Below are 19,701 nucleotides of genomic sequence, written 5' to 3'. Positions count from 1 at the left end.
ACTCAAAAGTCTTGTTTTTAAAAAGTATTAATCCCAACTGACTTCGTGTATTTTTATAAACTTGAAATTTGGTGCCCCGTAGTGGCGAAACTGGGTAATTACAAGGCCTAAATCCACTAGAATGCATTTTTATACTTCAATTTGTGTTTAAATATTTGTTTATAATCATACAAGTGTAAAAACAAAATACATATTTTTTACGTTCATTTTCTGAAATAAACGTTGATGTCTTCTGGTTTATTCACTTTTATTCGAGTTTATTGGGTAAATTTGAAATGCTTTTCGTCCCTCTTGTTAACGTTTATATTTATGTTGAAGATCAAATAAGAAAAAAACAAAAAAATAAAGGGATTCTTACCACATTTGTAGGTTATTTTTTTCCACTAAATTTGGTGGTGGTGAAGTCAAAGGTCGCAGGCCTAAATTTGTAAGCAGAAGGTCAAAACACAAAGATATTCCATTATCATTTTATTCTCCTGTTTTAGTAACAAAAAAAACAACGGGTTAAACGGGTCAAACACATCAGCATCCTGTCAACACACCCAATTGCAAATATTAAAGATGAAAAAGAAGAAGAAAAAAAAGGTGAGTTTGTCCAGTTGGCGCATGTCACATTTTGCTAGCTAACAGACCTTTAGCACAAAAGCTGTTAGCCTCAACATAGATATTAAAAGTAATCTTAATGAAGTGACACTCTCAAATTACTTCTGTACCAAAGCGGCAGATGAAAAAAAAAGCAATCATGCATAAATAATTTTGGTTTTTTTGTTGTTGCATGTTTTGTTCGCTTTACAGTGTCATTTGTGCGCAGATTGTCAAATAAAAAGAAATAAAAAAGATGTATGAAAGGGGGGAAAATGTATTCAAGTAATTAGCTGACTGACCGCCGCTCGATGTCCAATCGCTTTTGACTGGGAGGGGCGAATGAAGGGATTGGACGCCGAGCGCCGTCAATGGCGCTGAAAAAAAAAAAAGGAAGAGTGGCGATACCATCCATAAAATGGAGAACATGCATTCAAGTAATCAACCAACCGGCAGCCATTGTCGGTGGCGGACGTCCAATCCGTTTTGATCAAAGTGGGAGGGGCTTCTTTGGCCTCTCCCAGTCAAATCGGATTGGACGTCCGGCGCCGTGTTTGGCAGTAAAAGATGAACAGATTTCACATTTCCGATCATGAATTGATAGGACGATCCATTTTTTTAGAGTACTTCCGGATAATCCTACTTCATGAGAACGGTGTGTAAACAGCACAAAACCCCCCAAAACTGCGGTAGAAAACAAAACAAAAAACGGTCAAAAAAAATGAGAAAATATTTGACCTGTAGCATCAAAATCATGCCATTTAAAAAAAAAATCACAATCGAGGTTGAATTGTACGAGAAAATGGACTCAAACGCAGAAAGACGGGAAACAAACAAACCAAAAAAAAACAATATGCATATACAGTATGCTTATTATATACACAATGGGCATGATTGACAACTACTCAATACTGTACAATATATTTGCTCTAAGAAGAGTAGCGCAAAATACCATTTTCGTATACATTTTTATCTTCGTTTACAATGTACACACACACACACACACGCGCGCACACACACACGCGCGCACACGCAAAGCACGAGCCTTGAAAAAGGCCACAAAAGTGCATGTTATCAGCTCGGCCGGAAGCCAAAGGAAGGAGAAAGCCAGCCAATGAACTTTTTCCGCTCCATTGACAGCGATAGACGTCCGATCCCATCGACGGGGTGGGCGGGGCAAAACAAAGGGGTGGAAAAAGGGTCGTTTTCATTGACAGGAATTGCCCAAACTTAGCAAAAGTTGAATTAAAATGATCAGGAAGTCTGGCAAAGTCTTTTGGAATTGCCGCAGAATGAACAGGAAGTGACCCAAATCCATTTCCTGTTCACTTTTGAACTAGAATTGCCCCAGAATTGACAGGACGTGACCTAGAAATGCCCCAAAATGATCAGGAAGTGACCCTGAATTGAAAGAAAGTCTTTTGAAATTGCCCCAGAATGAACAGGAAGTGACCCAAATCAATTTCCTGTTCACTTTTAAACTAGAATTGCTCCAGAATTGACAGGACGTGACCTAGAAATGGCCCAAAACGATCAGGAAGTCACCCTGAATTGTTTTGCAAATGCCCCAAAATGAACAGGAAGTGACCCCAATCCATTTGGTATTGACTAAACTAGAATTGACTTGGGTTTTAACGAGTCTCGGGTTCGGACGTCTTTCGGCGTCAGAATCGACGCCAAAGTTAGTGTCGGAAACGTATACGCGCATTTATGTAGTATTCAACAATGGGCTATGTACTTGGACACAATTTTCAAAAAGTGGTAGGAAATACTTTTGAGTATATTTTGACGAGTACAGGAAGAACTTGGCCTTAAATTTCCGCGTTTTTGTCACGAACAGGCACAAAATCACAGAACAAAGTGAGAATTTCAATTTGATTTATGACTTTTAACCACCAGAGCTTCCAGGGGAATGCTTGAAGTCTTGTACGCTCCACTAGCTTAGCTTAGCTTAGCAGTAGCATTAGCGTCCCACTGCGACGAGCTAAATAACGACGGTTGAAGGAAAATGAAGTACAACTCATTTCCTGACAGCTCTCCCAGGCCAATTTGAGTTTTTGGGGGGTTTTGTTTCAAAAAATAACGACCACCAATGCCGTAACGATGTTTAATTTGGGCTAGCTTGGCGCTATAGACATTTCAGGGCTAACTAGAAGTGTATACCACTCTCTACTATTTTCATTGGACCTAAAAGAACGCGGATTTCTTTTTTTTAGGTGACGCGAGCAGGAAATTGACGTTTTGGTGGACTTTTCTTTCAAGCATTCCCCCCTTTTGAAGCCAAAAACAACGAGTCACCGAAACTCAAATTTAAGGCCACTGAATTGTGTGCTCGTCTTCCGTCGAGGCAACTTTCTTTACTTTCTTTCCTTCCTTTGTTTTTTTTCTTTCCAACTCTGACCCGAGTCAACATTCAGTATGACTTCTCTTCTCGGGAGCAACTAAGGACAGGATTTAGCCCACTCCAGGTGGAAATGGCGCCCGGTTACTGGTACTTTTGCCCCTACGCTCGGGTTTACCTTTGGTCTCGGTTTCGGTCTTGACCTGGGATGGGCGGGACGGGGCGGGGCTAGCGGCCCAGCAGGTAGACCACCACTTCGTAGGTACACATCATGATGGCCGTGTTGGGAATCTGTCTGACCAGGTGCGTGGTGAGGCCGCGGTAGAGCGCCCGGTATCCCTCCTCTCGCGGGACGGTCACTAGAGTTTGGAAGAAGGAGCGGTACTTGCTGCCTTCTTCTCGTAGTCTGGTGCGGATCACCTCTGGCGAGGAATTAAAAAAGGGGGGGGAAACGTTAGCGGGTCGGGTCACTCTTTCGAAAGGGGTATCCAAACTATTCCGCAAAGGGCCGACGACAATGAAAGGGACAACCAAACTCTGTTTTTAAAAACAGAGGCTAGCATGCGTGCTAGCATCTCATTTTTTAGCGTCCTGTATTTTAGCGTGCCACTTTTTTTAGAGTGTCATTTTTTGTAGCGTGTCATTTTTTGTAGCGTGTCATTTTTTGTAGCGTGTCATTTTTTGTAGCGTGTCATTTTTTTTAGCGGGTCTTTTTTTAGCGTCTCATTTGTTTAGCGTCTCATTTGTTTAGCGTCTCATTTTTTAGCGTCTCATTTTTTAGCGTCTCATTTTTTAGCGTCTCATTTGTTTAGCGTCTCATTTGTTTAGCGTCTCATTTGTTAGCGTCTCATTTGTTAGCGTCTCATTTGTTAGCGTCTCATTTGTTAGCGTCTCATTTTTTAGCGTCTCATTTTTTAGCGTCTCTTTTTTAGCGTGCGTGCTTACGTGATGTCTTGTATATGCTTACAGGCGGAAATTGGACCCGAAAAAGGGAACAAGAGACAAAATGTGACAGTTTTTAGCTTAAAAAACACAACCTAACAAGGTGCTGATGGTCCGACAAAAAAAAAAACATATAAACCGCAGGCAGGCCCAGCCAAACTATGAAAAAACTAAAAAAAAGTTTGACTTCTTGTGTAGCGAATACGGTAATGAGCAAATGAATGGCTGACTACGATGGTGATCATTGTTGGGGGGAGAATTCAGAGTGTAAAAATGCGCATTACCGTGCGGGTAGGCGATGGTGGTGGCGCAGGTCTTGGAAGCGGCGGCGGCGAGCATCATGCCGGCAAAGTCGGAGGCGTCCTTGACCGACTCCTCCTCGCCCTCCATGGCGTTTTGGGCCCTGGCCCGCAGCAGCTTTTGCTTGATGCTTTCGTAGATGACAAAATGGATGACCGTCTCGGAGATGCCGGCGTAGGACGCCGACATGCCCTTGTAAAAACCCCGCAAGCCGTCCATCTGGTACACCCGCCGGACGCAGTCCAGCGCGTTCATGCGCCGTTCGCCCCGGTTCCTGCGGACAAAAAGAAACCGCATTGTTTACTCAAATAACCAACTTTTTTGTTGGGGTGCCACATTATTTTAGGACTTGAAAAAAAACTCCAAAAAAACAAAACTTTATGCTTGCATTCACATTTTTTTGTGACTTTCTTTACGTTCAATGCCTTAATATTGACTTTGATTAAAAAGGAATAATCGCTGCCGGCTTATGATTTGATTGGATTGGACGTCTATCTCAGTCAATGGCGGGTTGCTCTCACCTGGAGTCCAGCTGCATGCGGGTTTTAATGAGCCAGATGGGGTTGGTGGCGGTTATGGCGGTGAAGCCTGAAAAAAGAGCAGCCCAATTCAGACAGATGTTAAATCGCTTGGAAATGAAATCACCCACACAGTTTCATCTACGCAAAAAAAAAACAGGACAGGGCGAAAAAACGGGTTCAGATGACCTTTTTTTTCTTTTTTTTGGAAGCAACTACTACAATACTAATTGAAAAGTCAAGGAGGTTTGTTTTATTTCCGTTTTTTTTAGCGCTGCATGAGCATCCACTTATCGCGGGGAGCGCGCCGTTGTAAAATGTCGCCGAGCTAAAAAGCGAAATATCGGCCATTTTCCCAACTGGCTTCGATTTATTGCCGCCGGTTGATTTGGCGAATGTTTATCGGTCAGAAATTCACAGAAACTAGGAAAGCAGATAATAATGAAAACATGTGTAGCATTAGCATTAGCATAGAGGCTAATGGACGATGACTTTAGCCTGCTATTAAGCACTTAACACTAAAAAAAGTGAACTCATTTAGAACGTTTGGTTGGAAAATCAATCTACAATGCACCGAATAAAACTATAATGGAGATTTCTAAATAGGAAAAAAAATACTTTTACCGGGTTCTTTAGTCAACAGTAAGACTTTTCTGTACAACATTGCTGAAATATAAAAATATAAATCTACTGCAGATACAAAACCCACGCATGAAAATTCCTGTCCAAGAATATAAATATCATTTTAAATCCCGTCATTCCAGAAGTGCATTTGTTAGACATTTGATGCCAGAACTTGTTCAGTTCAGTTTAATTTCTTCCGGGTTGCTGTCAAATCTAAAGTGTATTCATTACAAGTTTGCTTGTATCATTTTTTTTATTTATGCGAGCCCAGTGCCATTTATTCCTAATATCCAGTGTCCATTGGATTTATTTACACATTCTATTGTTATTTTTTTTCTCCTTTGTCCGAAAATGATACTATACTATAATAATACTTCAAATTTTGCCCGGGTTATTTTTGTTCGACATTTCTTGTAGCTACTATACTCAGATTTTTAGTGTTTTTATTGTCATATAGCTCACATTTAGTCGGTGGCTCGACCAATGCTAACCTTTTTTTGGCGCTATCTACTCGCGACTTGAAAATGCCAAATTTTTGTGTTCAAAAACCAATAAACCGGTGAGTGAGTTGAATACCTGCCCGCTAATCGCTAATTTTGCTCGCACACTTCTCTGGGTCGTGACCGCCGACCGCTAGCTCAACCACGTTTGCTAACGGCTACTTTTTGCGATTCCAAAACGACCCAAACAAGAAATAGTTACGATTTTAACATTCTAGAACCGTAGCCCAAAAAAATAAGAAGACCCTGGATGGGTAGAATGTCGACGCAGGTGGGCTAAAGGCTAAAGAGAAGAACATAAAGAAGAGGAGGAGGAGGAGACAAAAAGAGGGAAGGAGTAGAAGGTAGCGTCTAGGGCGTGTACTCACGGGGGAGGGGCAAAGCTCCTCCAGCTCCTCCCCGCTGCAGCTAGTAGCCTGCAGATGGCGGGGATGTCCCACCCAATCACGCGGGGGCGGGCGCGGGGGGTGAAGGCTTTACAGTAAAGCCCTAAAATAGACACAGGCTTTTCTGTACCACAGTCACACACAAGCAAGCGGCAGTCACGTCCAAAACCACCCCGACCCAAACCCCATTGTACCCATCATATCTCCTCTGTTTTTTGTTTTTTAAGAACAACAAAAGACAGAGATAGAACGTTTTTTTTAAATGTCCTAAATGTAGAGGAAGCATAAGGTCATTAAATTCATTCATTCGTTTTCCATACCGCCTATCCTCACAAAAGGGGGAGGGTTAGGGGTGCCGGAGCCAGGGGACACCCTGAATGTGTTACCAGCCAATTGCAGAGTAATGTCATTACATTTTTTTAAAAAAAATCTCCCCCTATTTGTGCTGTCAACCCCAAAGACAAAGTCATACCTACAAAAAACAGTAAAATCTTCCTGAGAAACAATCAGAAAAATACCTGGTGGCTATACTTCCTGTTTGGGGGAAAAATAAGAACAAAAAACTGAAAATATATTTGGAATAATTAAAAAAAATCTTAAAAATGGATTCACTCAAATACTATTTGGCACATAAGCCAGCGGCGACCTTAAACAATGAATACTAGACGACTCCTTTTTGCCATGCTAGCCGCGACAACTAGCATGGGGCTATGTAGCCCTAGCCATACGGCTCTAGCCAGCTAGCTCTAATTCCCATTAGCAACCGCACGCAAGTGAGAGAATTAGCCGAGCCGAACTTTTTTTGTTCTTCCAATGGATGTCTATTTAGCAACGCGTCATGTGGACCGGTCGCTAACGCTAACTCGAACACGTGGCGTTAAAACGACGATGACCAAAGCTGGGTATCGGCATTTCTTTAGCGATAATACCGCAATTGTCTTGGCTTAGCGCACATGAGTCAAAGTGGCGGCCCGGGGGTCAAAACTGGCCCACCGCATCATTTTGTGCGGCCCGAGAAAGTCAATGATGAGTGCCGACTTTCTGTTTTAGGATCAAATTAAAATGAAGAATATAGATGTATATTACATTTCCTGATTTTCCCCCTTTTTAAATCAATAATTGCAATTTTTAATCATTTTTTTCTGTGTTTTTAGTTCAAAAATCATTTTGTAAAATGTAAAAATATATTTTAAAAAAGCTAAAATAAACATTGTTTTAGACCTATAAAAAACTGAATATCCAGGGCTATTAATCCAGTTCTTTTAATCCATTTATTTAAAAAAAAATCTAAAAATTATATCTAAAATGGTCCGGCCCACATGAAATGGAGTTGACGTTAACGCGGCCCGCCAACCAACCCGCCGAGTCTGCCACCCCTGGCTTAGCGATATCTGTAGCGCTAAGAGACTACTAAAGGAAAGCAAGAGAATAAAACATAGAAACCGGAGAGCTAAAAACATTGCTAGGAGCACCGTTACGCTACGTTACGTTACGTTGCGGCCGTTAGAATTGAAAGTCAAAGCTTGCTAAAGCTAAATGAAATCACCATCATACCAGTGTAATGAAATGAGGTGCTACCTGACGTGTCCACCCGAGCGAGCGCCAGGGGCCCCTGTTGACCACTGGGGGCCGTGCTCTCTCCTCTATACAGACAGAGCAAAGAAGGGGGGCCCAGACCACATGGTTTAAGTAACAACCGGGAGGTTAAAACCGGGCCTCAGATTCAAATAGAAATAAAATGAAAAATCAAAAAGAGGGGGAGGAGGAGGACGATGGAAGAAAATGTGTTACAATTCACTTTTAGAAAGCACAACCTAAACTTTGAGGACCTCCTCGTGGCTTCCTAACGTAGCGTGCTTATTGGTTTAGACCGGGGGTGTCAAACGGGGAGGGACCGCCAGGGGGGGTTCTGTCTGACTTTGTAGCTCATTTACATTGTACTACATGCAGAATTAATTGTTCTTTTTTCGACATGGGCGCATTAGAAGTAGAATTTTGTGATGGAGTGCGCGCACTATTGCGCAATGAGTTAAGAGGGAACTTTAAAATGCCCCCAAAAATGGCGTCAATGGCGGCAAGTGAGTTAACTTTTTGGGCCCAAAATCAAAGCGGTCCGTCCCGCGTCAGATCTAGTCGGTCGGCATGAACGTGGCCGGCGAAGAAAAACCCAGTTTGACACCCCTGGTCTTGTTAGTCGTGGCACATTGCAGAGTTAAATAGAGCCAGTGGTGTTTGCCAAGTGCAAATTGCGAAATGTGCGCGAAAGAAATGTTGACAAAAACTCGTAATTGTACATTGGAACCTTAAAGTTCAAACTGGAAATAGCTCGGACAGATCATGTGAGGTTAGCTGTTTTTTTAATGCATTTTTTTTTACCCCATAACCCAGAATTAAAAATAAAAAGTCACTATACTACATACAAAAATAAGAAAGGTTAAAAATTAAACACAAAATATATATATATATAAATTGTGACTTGCATGGGGCAAATGAATTAACATTAATGCAATTATTACTCTTTTAGTATCAGTTAGCTCAGCCTGACAAAAGAGTGAATACAAAAAATAGGGTCAAATAATACTATGTAAAATCCGTAATGTTGCATAAGAGTAAATCACACTAATTTAATTGGATGCAACAGTGCTGCTATGCTAAAATATGGAAAAACACACTATTTTTAGAGATGCTACACCATCTGTAAACAATGCTAAGTTTTATTTCATCGCGTTAGGCTAATTAGGCAGTTTGGCACTTACCTCTGTGAGATGTTTTTTTTTTTAAACATTACAGTAATCCCTGGAATATCGCGGATATCCCTGTCCTTCAAGGACTTGGACTAAAACTGCCATTAAACAGTTTTTTTAGATTTATATCAAGTGTAGAGGAAGTATTTTCACTGTGGGTACAGTATTTAAAGTGTTTACATTTTTATATATATACACATTATATTGATATATTACATTACAGTCTTTTGACATGCTTATAGCGGTAATGTTTCATAAATATACACTTTTTGATCATTGTACTTCTATTTCTGTATAGGTGGGAAAACATGTATTGTGGGTGTAATTAATAATGGTGGTGATCCTACTTGGCGGTTTTTCGTTTATTGCGGTCGTGTCTGGTCTTCGTTAACCGCGATATTCGAGGGATTACTGTAGTCCAAAAAGTGAGGCCTAAATAGATGAAGTTTGGACTTTAAGGTTCCATTTTTCTAAAATGACGACTGTACTTTTCTACGATCCTGAGAGTCTTAAATTGTGCTTTCTGGTACACTTTTTTTAAAACAAATATATATATGTGTATCAATGATAACCAACGTAAAAGTATTATGAGCGGTAGCGTTTATTCAATAGGAACTCTTTCAACGCCATCGACGACGACGGGCGACCGATCCGTTCGAATGGGATCGGACGTCTTTCGCCGTCAATGGCGGCTGAGGAGTTACATTTTTGGACATTTGCTATGATCCCGCGTATGATTGGAGGGTGAAAAGGGATGGAGGTGAGGGGGTGAATTATACAATGTGAGGAAAGGTAATGCATCTGAAGCAATTTTTGTCATATGTTGGGCTTTATGGCTATGAACCAATGAGAGAGAGCGAGCGAAAGAGAGGGAGAGAGACAAGTGTCCAGGCAGACTAACTCAACAAGACGCCATGTTTTTCCAGACAGACCAAAGGAAGGGTGGCGGGGTTACCTGCCATCCCAGCGGACACCATGTGCACCCGGGTGGAGTCCGGCTCCAGCACCCCATTCAGCTTCTCCTTGGCCGTTGAATAGGCAGCAAAGTAGATCGCCCTAAAATCCAGCGGGAAAGTGGGAGGAGCATAAAGGCCATCAATGCAACGGTGGTGGACATGCATGCATTTTTAAGGCTTACTCTTTTGTGGGTGGCTTTTAATAGTTTGTAGTGACTGGCGTAATATACAACGGGCTTTGGGGAAATGTGTAAGCCGCGGGTGGAAAAATATCTCGGAGGATTTGAGCGGCGTTTCCGCCTGTTTTTCGCCTCCAAATAGGCTTTGATATGATGACGTCAGGATGTTACGCAACAGCGGCTGGCTTGGCGAAGAGGGGAGAAAATATTTTCAGAAAAGGAAAACCACTGGGACATTTTTTGGGGGGTTTGCTGTCCATGTGGCAAAACAAACTAATTATTTGGGGAGTCAAGTAGTCCGCCATTTATTTTGACATAGATGTCAATCACGTTGTTTGCCGGTCGGATGATATTTTTATTTGTTTTTGAATGAGGAGAGAATTCGTTTTTTTTTTTTAAACGGCCATTTTACAATTTAAAAAAAAAAAAAAAACATCATTTAGTTCAAGGGTGTCAGACTCGGGTTGGTTCGCGGGCCGCTTTAACGTCAACTTGATATTACGTGGGCCGGACCATTTTAGATATAATATTTAGATTTTTTTAAATATAAATGGATTAAAAGCCCTGAATATTAAAATAATGTTTATTTTAGCTTTTTTATATATATTTTTAGATTTTACAAAATGATTTTTGAACTAAAAACACAGAAAAAAAATGACAATTATTGATTTAAAAAGGGGGAAAATCAGGAAATGTAATATAAATCTATACTCTTCATTTGAATTTGATCCTAAAAAAGAAAGTTGGCACTCACGATTTACTTTCCCGGGCCACACAAAATGATGCGGCGGGCCAGATTTGGCCCCCGGGCCGCCACTTTGACAGGTGACTTAGTTTATTGTTTTTTTTTTTAGGGAAATTTTTAACATTTTCAGATTTTTAAAAAAATCTGAATATTCAAATCGACCCTTTTTGTTTTTCCATTTGAAAACAAAGATACAATAAACATTTAGAAAAAAATCAAAAACTAAAATGTGAGCAGTTAAATGTGAAAATTCTCTACCGACGACCGAACGGTATTTTTGACGCGAAACCTACCTGGAAGGTGCCACGCCCACAAGGTTGGGTCCCAGTCCTCGAAATAGCGAGCGGAGACCCTCTTTCTCAAAGATGAGCCTGCAGACAAAAAAGGGCAAAAATTAAATAAATAAAAAAACGCTTCTATTTACTCCACCAAGTTTCCATTCATATTTAGCGCGCCACGAGCTAAAGGCCCAAATCCAAGTGGGAAAACCAAGTAGAGGTGCGACGCATTTAGTGTATAATTAGTAAGGCGAGGAAATGGAGCTATTGACTTGGCGCGCCCGCTCGGTTTTTCCGCTAAACGGGGGTACGGCGTGATCCCCTCAAGACAGATGGCGCCCTAAATCAGCGCCCGCGGGGCGACCTGCCACGACCTGACACTTTTGCATCCCTATCATCAAAGTGAGGCGACCCAAATAGATAAATTGGCCGGCGCTTTTTATTTCACCGTCAGCCCAGTCCAAAGATTGAAAATGTCCTCGTTCATTTAACTCATTGGCTGCCACTCAAACTACACAAAAAAAGGCAAAAAACAAAAACCGAGAAAATGAAAAAAATAAAATACCATGTCAAAAAGAACAAAAAAAAAATGGAAAAACGACATAAGAATGAAAAAAAAATACTATCATGTCAAACAGAACAAAAAAAATTGGAAAAACGACATAAGAATGAAAAAAAATATTATCATGTCAAACAGAACAAAAAAAAAATGGAAAAACCACATAAGAATGAATAAAAAAATATTATCATGTCAAATAGAACAAAAAAAAATTGGAAAAATGACATAAGAATGAATAAAAAAATATTATCATGTCAAACAGAACAAAAAAAATGGAAAAAAACACAAGAATGAAAAAAAATAGAACAGCAAAAATGCACTTTAAAAATATATAGCCACAAAAAAAATAACAGCTCAAATATAAGATATCATAAGCTTAAGAGTTAGTAATTGAGTGTAGTAGACTGTAGAAGCAAAATACACTAACTAGGAGTGGCGAATGAACAAACGAATACTTTCATGATCAACCTACTTTAAAAATAAATACAGCGGCCTCCTAAAATATCAGCTTACAAAAACCTTGGACTTCAGCTTTATCTTTTTTGGCACCCGCCTTTAAAAAAAACGCATAATGGTCGACCTCTCGCCAAAATAATCATTCTAAAATTTCAATGTAAAAAAACAAGAAATCATTTTAACAGCGAAGATTTAAAGCGTTGCATAAAGTTACACTGAACAACTCCAGTTGCGCAATAAAAATCATGGAAAAAAAAAAATCAGCCTCTCAGTGCATGTTGACCTACTTTCAAGCAAGATTTTTTTTCTCTATTCCCATGTCATTCGTCCTTGCCTGTACTCCAGCGGCGTGTGGTTTTTTCTGCTGGCGGCTGCCCAAGTCGCACACTCGTGTTGGCCAAAACACAAGTGAGCAGCAAAGCAATGCCATTGCGCTGCAAATTTCTTGAAATCCAGCCATTTTTCTTAACACCGATACTCTTGGCTCGTCCACACTGCGGCCGATTACAATCGGTCAAAAGAATTTGCCTTTAACGCCCTTTTATTGTAGTGTTCTGCTCAAATCTACGACAAAACCCAAGAGCCCCAGGTTGGAAAATGATTAATCCCATGTATCAAATGGGGGTGTATTACGCAATGTGATGACCTCGACTAGCGAAGAGTGGCGGTATCAAACGAGTGGCCCACTGGGCTGTTGGGCCGAGGGCCTGTTAGCCACATTAGCATGCTAGCAACTGCTCATAACCACAACCCTAGCCTGTAGTACTTGCGAGGTATTTTTTCACCTTGGCATTGATTGCATGGGTCTTAAAAACGAAACCTTAGTAGCTTAGCATTAGCAGACATTCCTTCATTCGTCCCTCCCAGTCAAAATGGAGCGTCCATCGCCGTCAATGGCGTTGAAAGAGCGTGTGCGGTCGATTGGTCGGCGGTCTTTTGGTCGGCGGTCTTATGGTCGCCGTCTTTCTGTCGCCCGTCTTTCGGCCGCCCGTCTTTTGGCCGCCCGTCTTTTGGCCGCCCGTCTTTTGGCCGCCCGTCTTTTGGCCGCCCGTCTTTTGGTCGCCCGTCTTTTGGTCTCCCGGACCGCGACAACGGGCGACCAAAAGACCGGCGACCAAAACAAGGTAAAACAACACGGTCTATGCATGAATAAAAGCCAACAATGGCCATGAGCAGTTTCACTGAGCCCACATGTGAGTGTAGAAGAGTTTGTATGTACATGCGCTGTCCCTTTAAGAAGCTACGTCCGTTCAGTCAGGGTCTTAACAAGTTCTCCAACAAAACACAATACAAGTATGGGAAATTTGGAGCTTTTCTTTAGCCTAATCATTAATAGGGCATTAAGTATGACTAAATAATAATTCACAGTTTGTGTTTAGGGAATTTGAGAAAACATTTAAATGGTAATTATCAATAACCTTCCGGGCGACCAAAAGACCGGCGACCAATCGACCGTGTAGCTTGAAAGAGGATAATTGAATGCCATTATACTTACTTGAGACAGTGCAGAGGCCCAGGCGGGGCGACGCGGGCGACGCTAGCTCCGTTTACAGTGCTTAGTTGGACTTCAGAGATGTAAAGAGTGATGGAGGAAGACTGCAGTCTGGTCTTCACCACTTCCAGAGGACACGTCAAAATAGCCCCCACCGTCCCCCCACACCTGGAAAGAAAATCGAGACAAAAATTTAACAGGGGGAACAACAAAACAGGGGTGTCAAATTCGGTTTGGTTCGCGGGCCGCATTAACGTCAATTCGATTTTATGTGGGCCGTACCATTTTAGATATAATATTTAGATTTCTTTTTTATAAATGGATTAAAAGAACTGGATTAAAAGCCCTGAATATTCCGTTTTTATAGATCTAAAACAATGTTTATTTTATCTTTTTTTGTATATTTTTATATTTTACAAAATGATTTTTGAACTAAAAACACAGAAAAAAATGGATTGAAAATTTACAATTATCGATTTAAAAGGGGGGAAATCAGGAAATTTCATATACATCTATACTCTTCATTTTAATTTGATCCTAAAACAGAAAGTCGGCACTCATGATGGACTTTCCCGGGCCACACAAAATGATGCGGCGGGCCAGATTTGGCCCCCGGGCCGCCACTTTGACACGAAACGACACATCACTAAACGGGCAAAAAAAAAAGCCTATTAGCATTCAACGTCCCTTTAAATTGATAAGATTTGAATGGATTAAACAACGCTAAAGTGACGAAAAACACAGAATAATCTTATCTTTTGGTGATAAGGCAGCTCGGACCCCCACTGATTCTCCAATCGGGGGGTCCAAAATATTCTCTCAAGCACCCCTGGGCCACATGTTTGGAAAATAAAAACATTTAAGGGAAAAAAAAAATCCTTCATAACTTTCTTTACTAGTCAGACCTAAAAAAGAAAAAAACACAATACAAAACCCAGACCCAAACCCTATAAAAACCTAAGCAGAAGTTTCCTTTTTTTTTTTTAGATCAGGTCGTTGTTTTGACTAAAAACAGCATCGCGGGCTGACAAGTATCCAATTGGCAGAAAAAAATGCAGCGTCTTCATAGTAGCACCATCTATATTTACATTTCATGAGGCCGACCCACATTCATGCACAAGCTGCCGTGACCCTTGCCCTACTTTTCAGGTTTTCAGGGAGGTGCGGCAGAACAAATGTTTGTTGCATGTGCATTTTGTGCAGGGAGCATGAGCAACCAGCAAAACATAGGTTTTTCTTTGCCCTTGCCTCTTGTAAAGGACTAGTAAAGGAGTAATGCAAACAAAAATTAAAGAGTTAACACGTTTGAATTAAATACCAACATGTGGTATTACACGCAAAAATATAAATTGCATTAAATATCAATGAATAAATAAAAGCACTTTGTTCTCGGATGTTTTTTTCATGGTCAGTGCGCCTTTGCCTGGAAATGTTCTTTCCAAATACGAGACTAAAGCGCTTTTATTCATTAATAATTAACATATTTACTTGCTAGCTAGCTAAAGGAATAGCTCTTTAAAGCTAACCGCCAGATGCCTTTCGGAGCAAATACGTTTTGTTTACGCCGGAAGTGCATCAAATTAAAGCGGAAATCACTGTCTTATCACCTTTTTCACCCCTCACGGTCATTTTATAAAAAATAAACAAGCGTTTTACGCGCTTTGACCTGATTAAAACAACAATGATATCAAGATTATGACATTATGAAACTCACCCCCCGGCGAACAAATGAACCAGTGTGTCCCTTTGGCTCATTATTTAGCATACTCTGCCAGGCAGCAAAACCTCCAGGCTGCGGCAGAGGAGGAAAAAATCCAAACGGTGGCTGCAACCTCGTCGTTTGTTAGTCTAGGTTGGAAGAATTAAAAAAAATACACACACTCGCACACACACACGTAGAGTGGACTTGAGGACGACGGTTTGATAATGTTCCAGCGGTGAGCCGACTCGAACGCCACTCGAGGCCCTGCGTTTAGCTTCGACGGCTCTTTTCTCAACGCTAGCCGCTGGCTTTCCGTCTCCAAATTCCACAACTGGGCAGCCCTTCGCCAAGTGTCTCGCTCGAGTGCAGGAGTCAGCCTCGACAGACGTTTAAATGAAACATCCACTCGTTCGTCCGGATTTTGTCCTCTACTCGAGTCGCTGCGGCAAGAGGGCAGAGCTCATAGTATTAACAGGACTTCCATAGACTGGGAAGTATGGCCGCTGATTGGTCAATTGCACGTTGACGTCACACGTGCGACGCCCTCTCACGCACTGTTCACATGCTGAAAAATTCAATTATTAAAGGCTTTTGTTGACATTTTAAGGGTTAAAGACATTTGTAGCTGAAGTTGGTGAACTTTTTGGGGAAGCGCTTATGTAATTGGTCGAGGAAAACGACCTTTTTTTAAAGTGCAGACCGGTAGCTCCACTCGTTTCTATAGTAAGTTTCCTCGCACATTACGAAAAGACGCATTGCTAGTATTAGTGCAAATCCGCGTCGCTAATTGTTTGCGTAATGTCAATTGAACGCTCCGATTTGTCAGGTGAACTCATTCACCTCCATTGACGACAATGAACGTGCAATCTATCCCAACCGGAAGAGCTAGTAGTGATCATTTTCTTAAAAAAAAAAAGATATATCATTAAAAAATATTTTGGGGAAAAATATATTTAGTGTTTTTGTTCCTGTTTTTTTATTTATTTAGATTTTTCAGTTATCTTTTTCATATCAATAAAACATTTTATTTTACTTTTTAGATTTTAATTTGAAAAATGTATTTTTTCTTTTAAAATAAATAGGACAATAACTCTTCAGACCCCATTGAGGCCAATAGACGTGTAATCGGTACACGGTCGATTGGTCGCCGGTCTTTTGGTCGCCAATCTTTTGGTCGCCGGTCTTTTGGTCGCCCGTTGTCGCGGTCGGGGCGACCAAAAGACCGGCGACCAATCGACCGCACACGGTGTAATCTATTCGGAATAGGAGGGGCTGGCGGCGAACGATAAGGAGTCAGAATGGAATAGACGTCTGTCGCCGTCAATGGCAGGCCCGACTGGAGCGACCTTTCTCAATTTACGAGCGGTCTCGGCTCTTTCCTCCCATCAGCTGACGGACTCGCGCTAGGAATACCCGGTGGCTGATTGAATCAAATCCCTGAATGGACGCACACAGTTTTTTAATTGAGAGCATAGTATGGCCACTTGGAGTCATGCGCACGTTTTCAGTGTCCGCTTTCTTTCCCGTCGTGCCTTAAATTAGAAATGTGAAGCCAGTCTCATGGCAGAAGCCTCTTGATTGAATGCTCAAGGCAGGATGTGATGATGAACTACACACGCCTCCATTTTTCATTCAAACGTGCCATTTTGACTCCACTTGCGTAACAAGCATATCATGTGATCACGTTAATAAACACATAGTATGAAATGTACTGTATTTTTTTTTACAATATAGCTCAGGTTTATATATTATTGTTATTGATTGTTAAGTTATTTTTGCTGAAAAACAACCGCGAGTCTCAATTTTAACTTGAATAAAGTGCAAGCTAATCGAGCTAATTGAGCTAACACTCTATTGGTCTGAAGATTATGCTTCTGTCACCCAGCCACGCCCCTTTTCCACCCTAAAAGGTTAAGGCCCCGGGTGCGACGGGGCCTTCGGAACCCCTTGTAATTTGCGGCCCTGACTACGAACATTTTGCGGCCTGGTAAATGAACGCCAAGCGGCCATTTTTCCCCACATGCTTTAAAACCGTAACGTAATTTTGTGCTCTTTTAAAATGGTAGCACGAGTCTTAAATGGATTGGCCACCTTCCTCGTGAGAATTAAAGATCACAAGACCAGACTGCGGCAAGTGAATTAAACTATTGGAAAGATTATGCAATCAGTCGCACTTTTTCCAATTCCTGTTGGTCACGTTGCTCTGGGCGACATTTTGGATGAATTGGACACTAAACGAAAGCACCTGTGCACTGATTAATCATTTCATTGATCGGCAATTTATCCATCGTCAAACAGTCTGATGGTAAATAAATCGTTTTGAGACGTTATCGATTTTAAAATCGTCGTTTTTTGAACTATCTTTACGGTTTGGCTGCCAACCTTCCGCTTCAAATGGATCGGGCGTCTAGTCCTGACAATGGGAGGAGTTAAGCGGTGTTTAACCAAATAGCAATAGTATTCAAAAAATAATAATAAAAAAAAAAAAAAAAAACAAGGGTGACATAGTGGACAAGTGGTTAGCGCATCGGCCTCGCAGTTCTAAGATCAAGGTTCGATCCCAGGTCCAGATCTTCCTAGCATGTTCTCCCTGGGCTTGTTAGGTTTTTTCCAGGTACTCCGGTTTCCTCCCACATCCCAAAAACATTCATGCTAGGCTAATTGTATGCTAAATTGGCCCTAGGTGACTGTGATTGGTTGTTTGTCTGCGCGTGCCCTGCGATTGGCTGGCCACCGAATATGGCCTTCACAAGAAGCTTGAGTTTGCCCAAGGTTAATGAAGTATTTTCTTTTGTACGATTAAAATAGTTGTCTTTGTGAGTCTTTATAGAATTTAATCACAACATCCAGTGCGTAAAATGGATATAAATCGAATGATAATAATGAAAATATATTGATATAATTGAAGATGGCCCTCACAAGAAGCTTGAATTGGCCTACGTTCACAAGGTTATGTAACGTATATTCTTTCGTACAATTAAAATACTTATGGATCTTTTTGAGTCTTGATAAAATCCTGTCAAAAAACTTTTCATTTTTCCAATATCCAGTGTTTAAAAATGGATATGAATCGGATGATAATGATGAAAATGTATTGTACATTTTACGATACGGGCACACGTGTGGGTGTCCCCCACACACGTGTGCCCGTACTTAGCTGGGTTAAGCTCCGGCACCCCCCGTGACCCTTGTGAGGGTAAGCGGATCGGAAAATGAAAAAAAAAAACATAAAAAACGCAATATTGGTGCAGTATGCTGAGCACAAAAAAATAAAACAAGTTCCGATTGGGCCAGTTTTGTGCACGGCCTTCAGTCTGTTAGTGTATCGCGGCACATACGTAACACTTTTTTTTCTTTCTGGTTATTGGCCTAAATAGATGGTGGGTGAGAAAATCCCCCCACGTGTACATGTGGCCTTGGGTCCGGGTTAAAGTCCACTAAGCGACGTCTCATGATGGTCTCCGGGGAGCCCGGCCGCTATCCCATGATTCCCGTTGAACCTTGAGCGGACAGGAGGCCCAAACGTGCGCGGGTGTGCATACCCGCTCGTGCGCTGTGGCTTTTATCGCTCGTGAGGGGTTACAAAAGTCCAGGTTTACAACGGGGTCAAGGTTTAGCTGACTAAAATAGATATTGTCCAACTCGGCGGTGCAGAAGCATCCTTTTTTTTCTTTTTCTTTCCGAGGAACACAACGTTTTTCCACTTAAACGTAGAGATAGCCGACATCGCGTCACGTTGTACAGCTATGATATGGATGTAAATATTAGGGGTGACCCGATTGTGGCTTTTTAGAGGATCGGAATCGGATTAAAAACTAAAAAAGTGGACTTTTATTGAACGGTGTTAGGTGTCGAATCCGTTTGGCCTAGGAAGGTCGGCAGCAACCATATTTATGTATTTATTTGTAAGTATTAACGTGTCGGTTGGCATTTTCAGAGGGTCGGATTCAGGTTAAAAAGGTCAAATGTAATTATTTTCAAGCATTTACGGCGATAGACGTCAAATTCATCTTGACGGATGGTTAGCAGTGGCCGTTTAAATTCATTGATAGTTCAAATATCAATATAGAGGTGATCAATATAATATCAAGAAACAATAAGGTAAAGTATAATGTAGACATTGAGCTAAAATTGCATAAACATTAATAAAGTTAATTATTATAACCTAAATTGTTATTTAGATGACTACAATAGTAAATATGGTCATTTTTTGGAGGCTTGAGAAGGAAAATAATAGATAAGTCTGACCTGTAATGACGTCAACTCTCTGCTGCTGCCTGTCGGATGATGAAGGAATTGCATCTCACTTCCGAAAATACAACAACCTGAAAAGAAACAAATCAAATAAAACAATTTTCCCCTTTTCAGTCCCTTTAAATTCTAAAAAATAAAAATCA

General features: G+C 41.1%; 1 protein-coding gene across 2 annotated transcripts; it reads right to left on the bottom strand.

The window, feature by feature from the left end:
* Window positions 1–455: 455 nt before the first annotated feature.
* LOC144085296 (solute carrier family 25 member 36-A-like) lies at window positions 456–16,066 on the bottom strand. 2 transcript variants are annotated; one of them, XM_077614403.1, is made up of 7 exons: window positions 15,317–16,066; window positions 13,606–13,770; window positions 11,111–11,188; window positions 9,893–9,993; window positions 4,687–4,753; window positions 4,150–4,439; window positions 456–3,345 (listed from the first exon to the last, which is right to left on the bottom strand). In XM_077614403.1, exons 1-7 carry the CDS (start codon window positions 15,355–15,357, stop codon window positions 3,152–3,154), a joined length of 936 nt encoding a protein of 311 aa, XP_077470529.1. In that variant the 5' UTR covers window positions 15,358–16,066; the 3' UTR covers window positions 456–3,151. The 2 variants fall into 2 exon arrangements, with proteins under 2 accessions (XP_077470529.1, XP_077470528.1); XM_077614402.1 differs by lacking the exon at window positions 15,317–16,066 and having other exon boundaries at window positions 13,606–13,868.
* Window positions 16,067–19,701: the final 3,635 nt, after the last annotated feature.

The sequence above is a fragment of the Stigmatopora argus genome, chromosome 12 (genome assembly GCF_051989625.1).
Source record: "Stigmatopora argus isolate UIUO_Sarg chromosome 12, RoL_Sarg_1.0, whole genome shotgun sequence".
Lineage (NCBI taxonomy): Eukaryota > Metazoa > Chordata > Actinopteri > Syngnathiformes > Syngnathidae > Stigmatopora > Stigmatopora argus.
The sequence above is the reverse complement of the archived record's forward strand: the minus strand, read 5'-3'. Positions and strand labels throughout refer to the sequence as shown.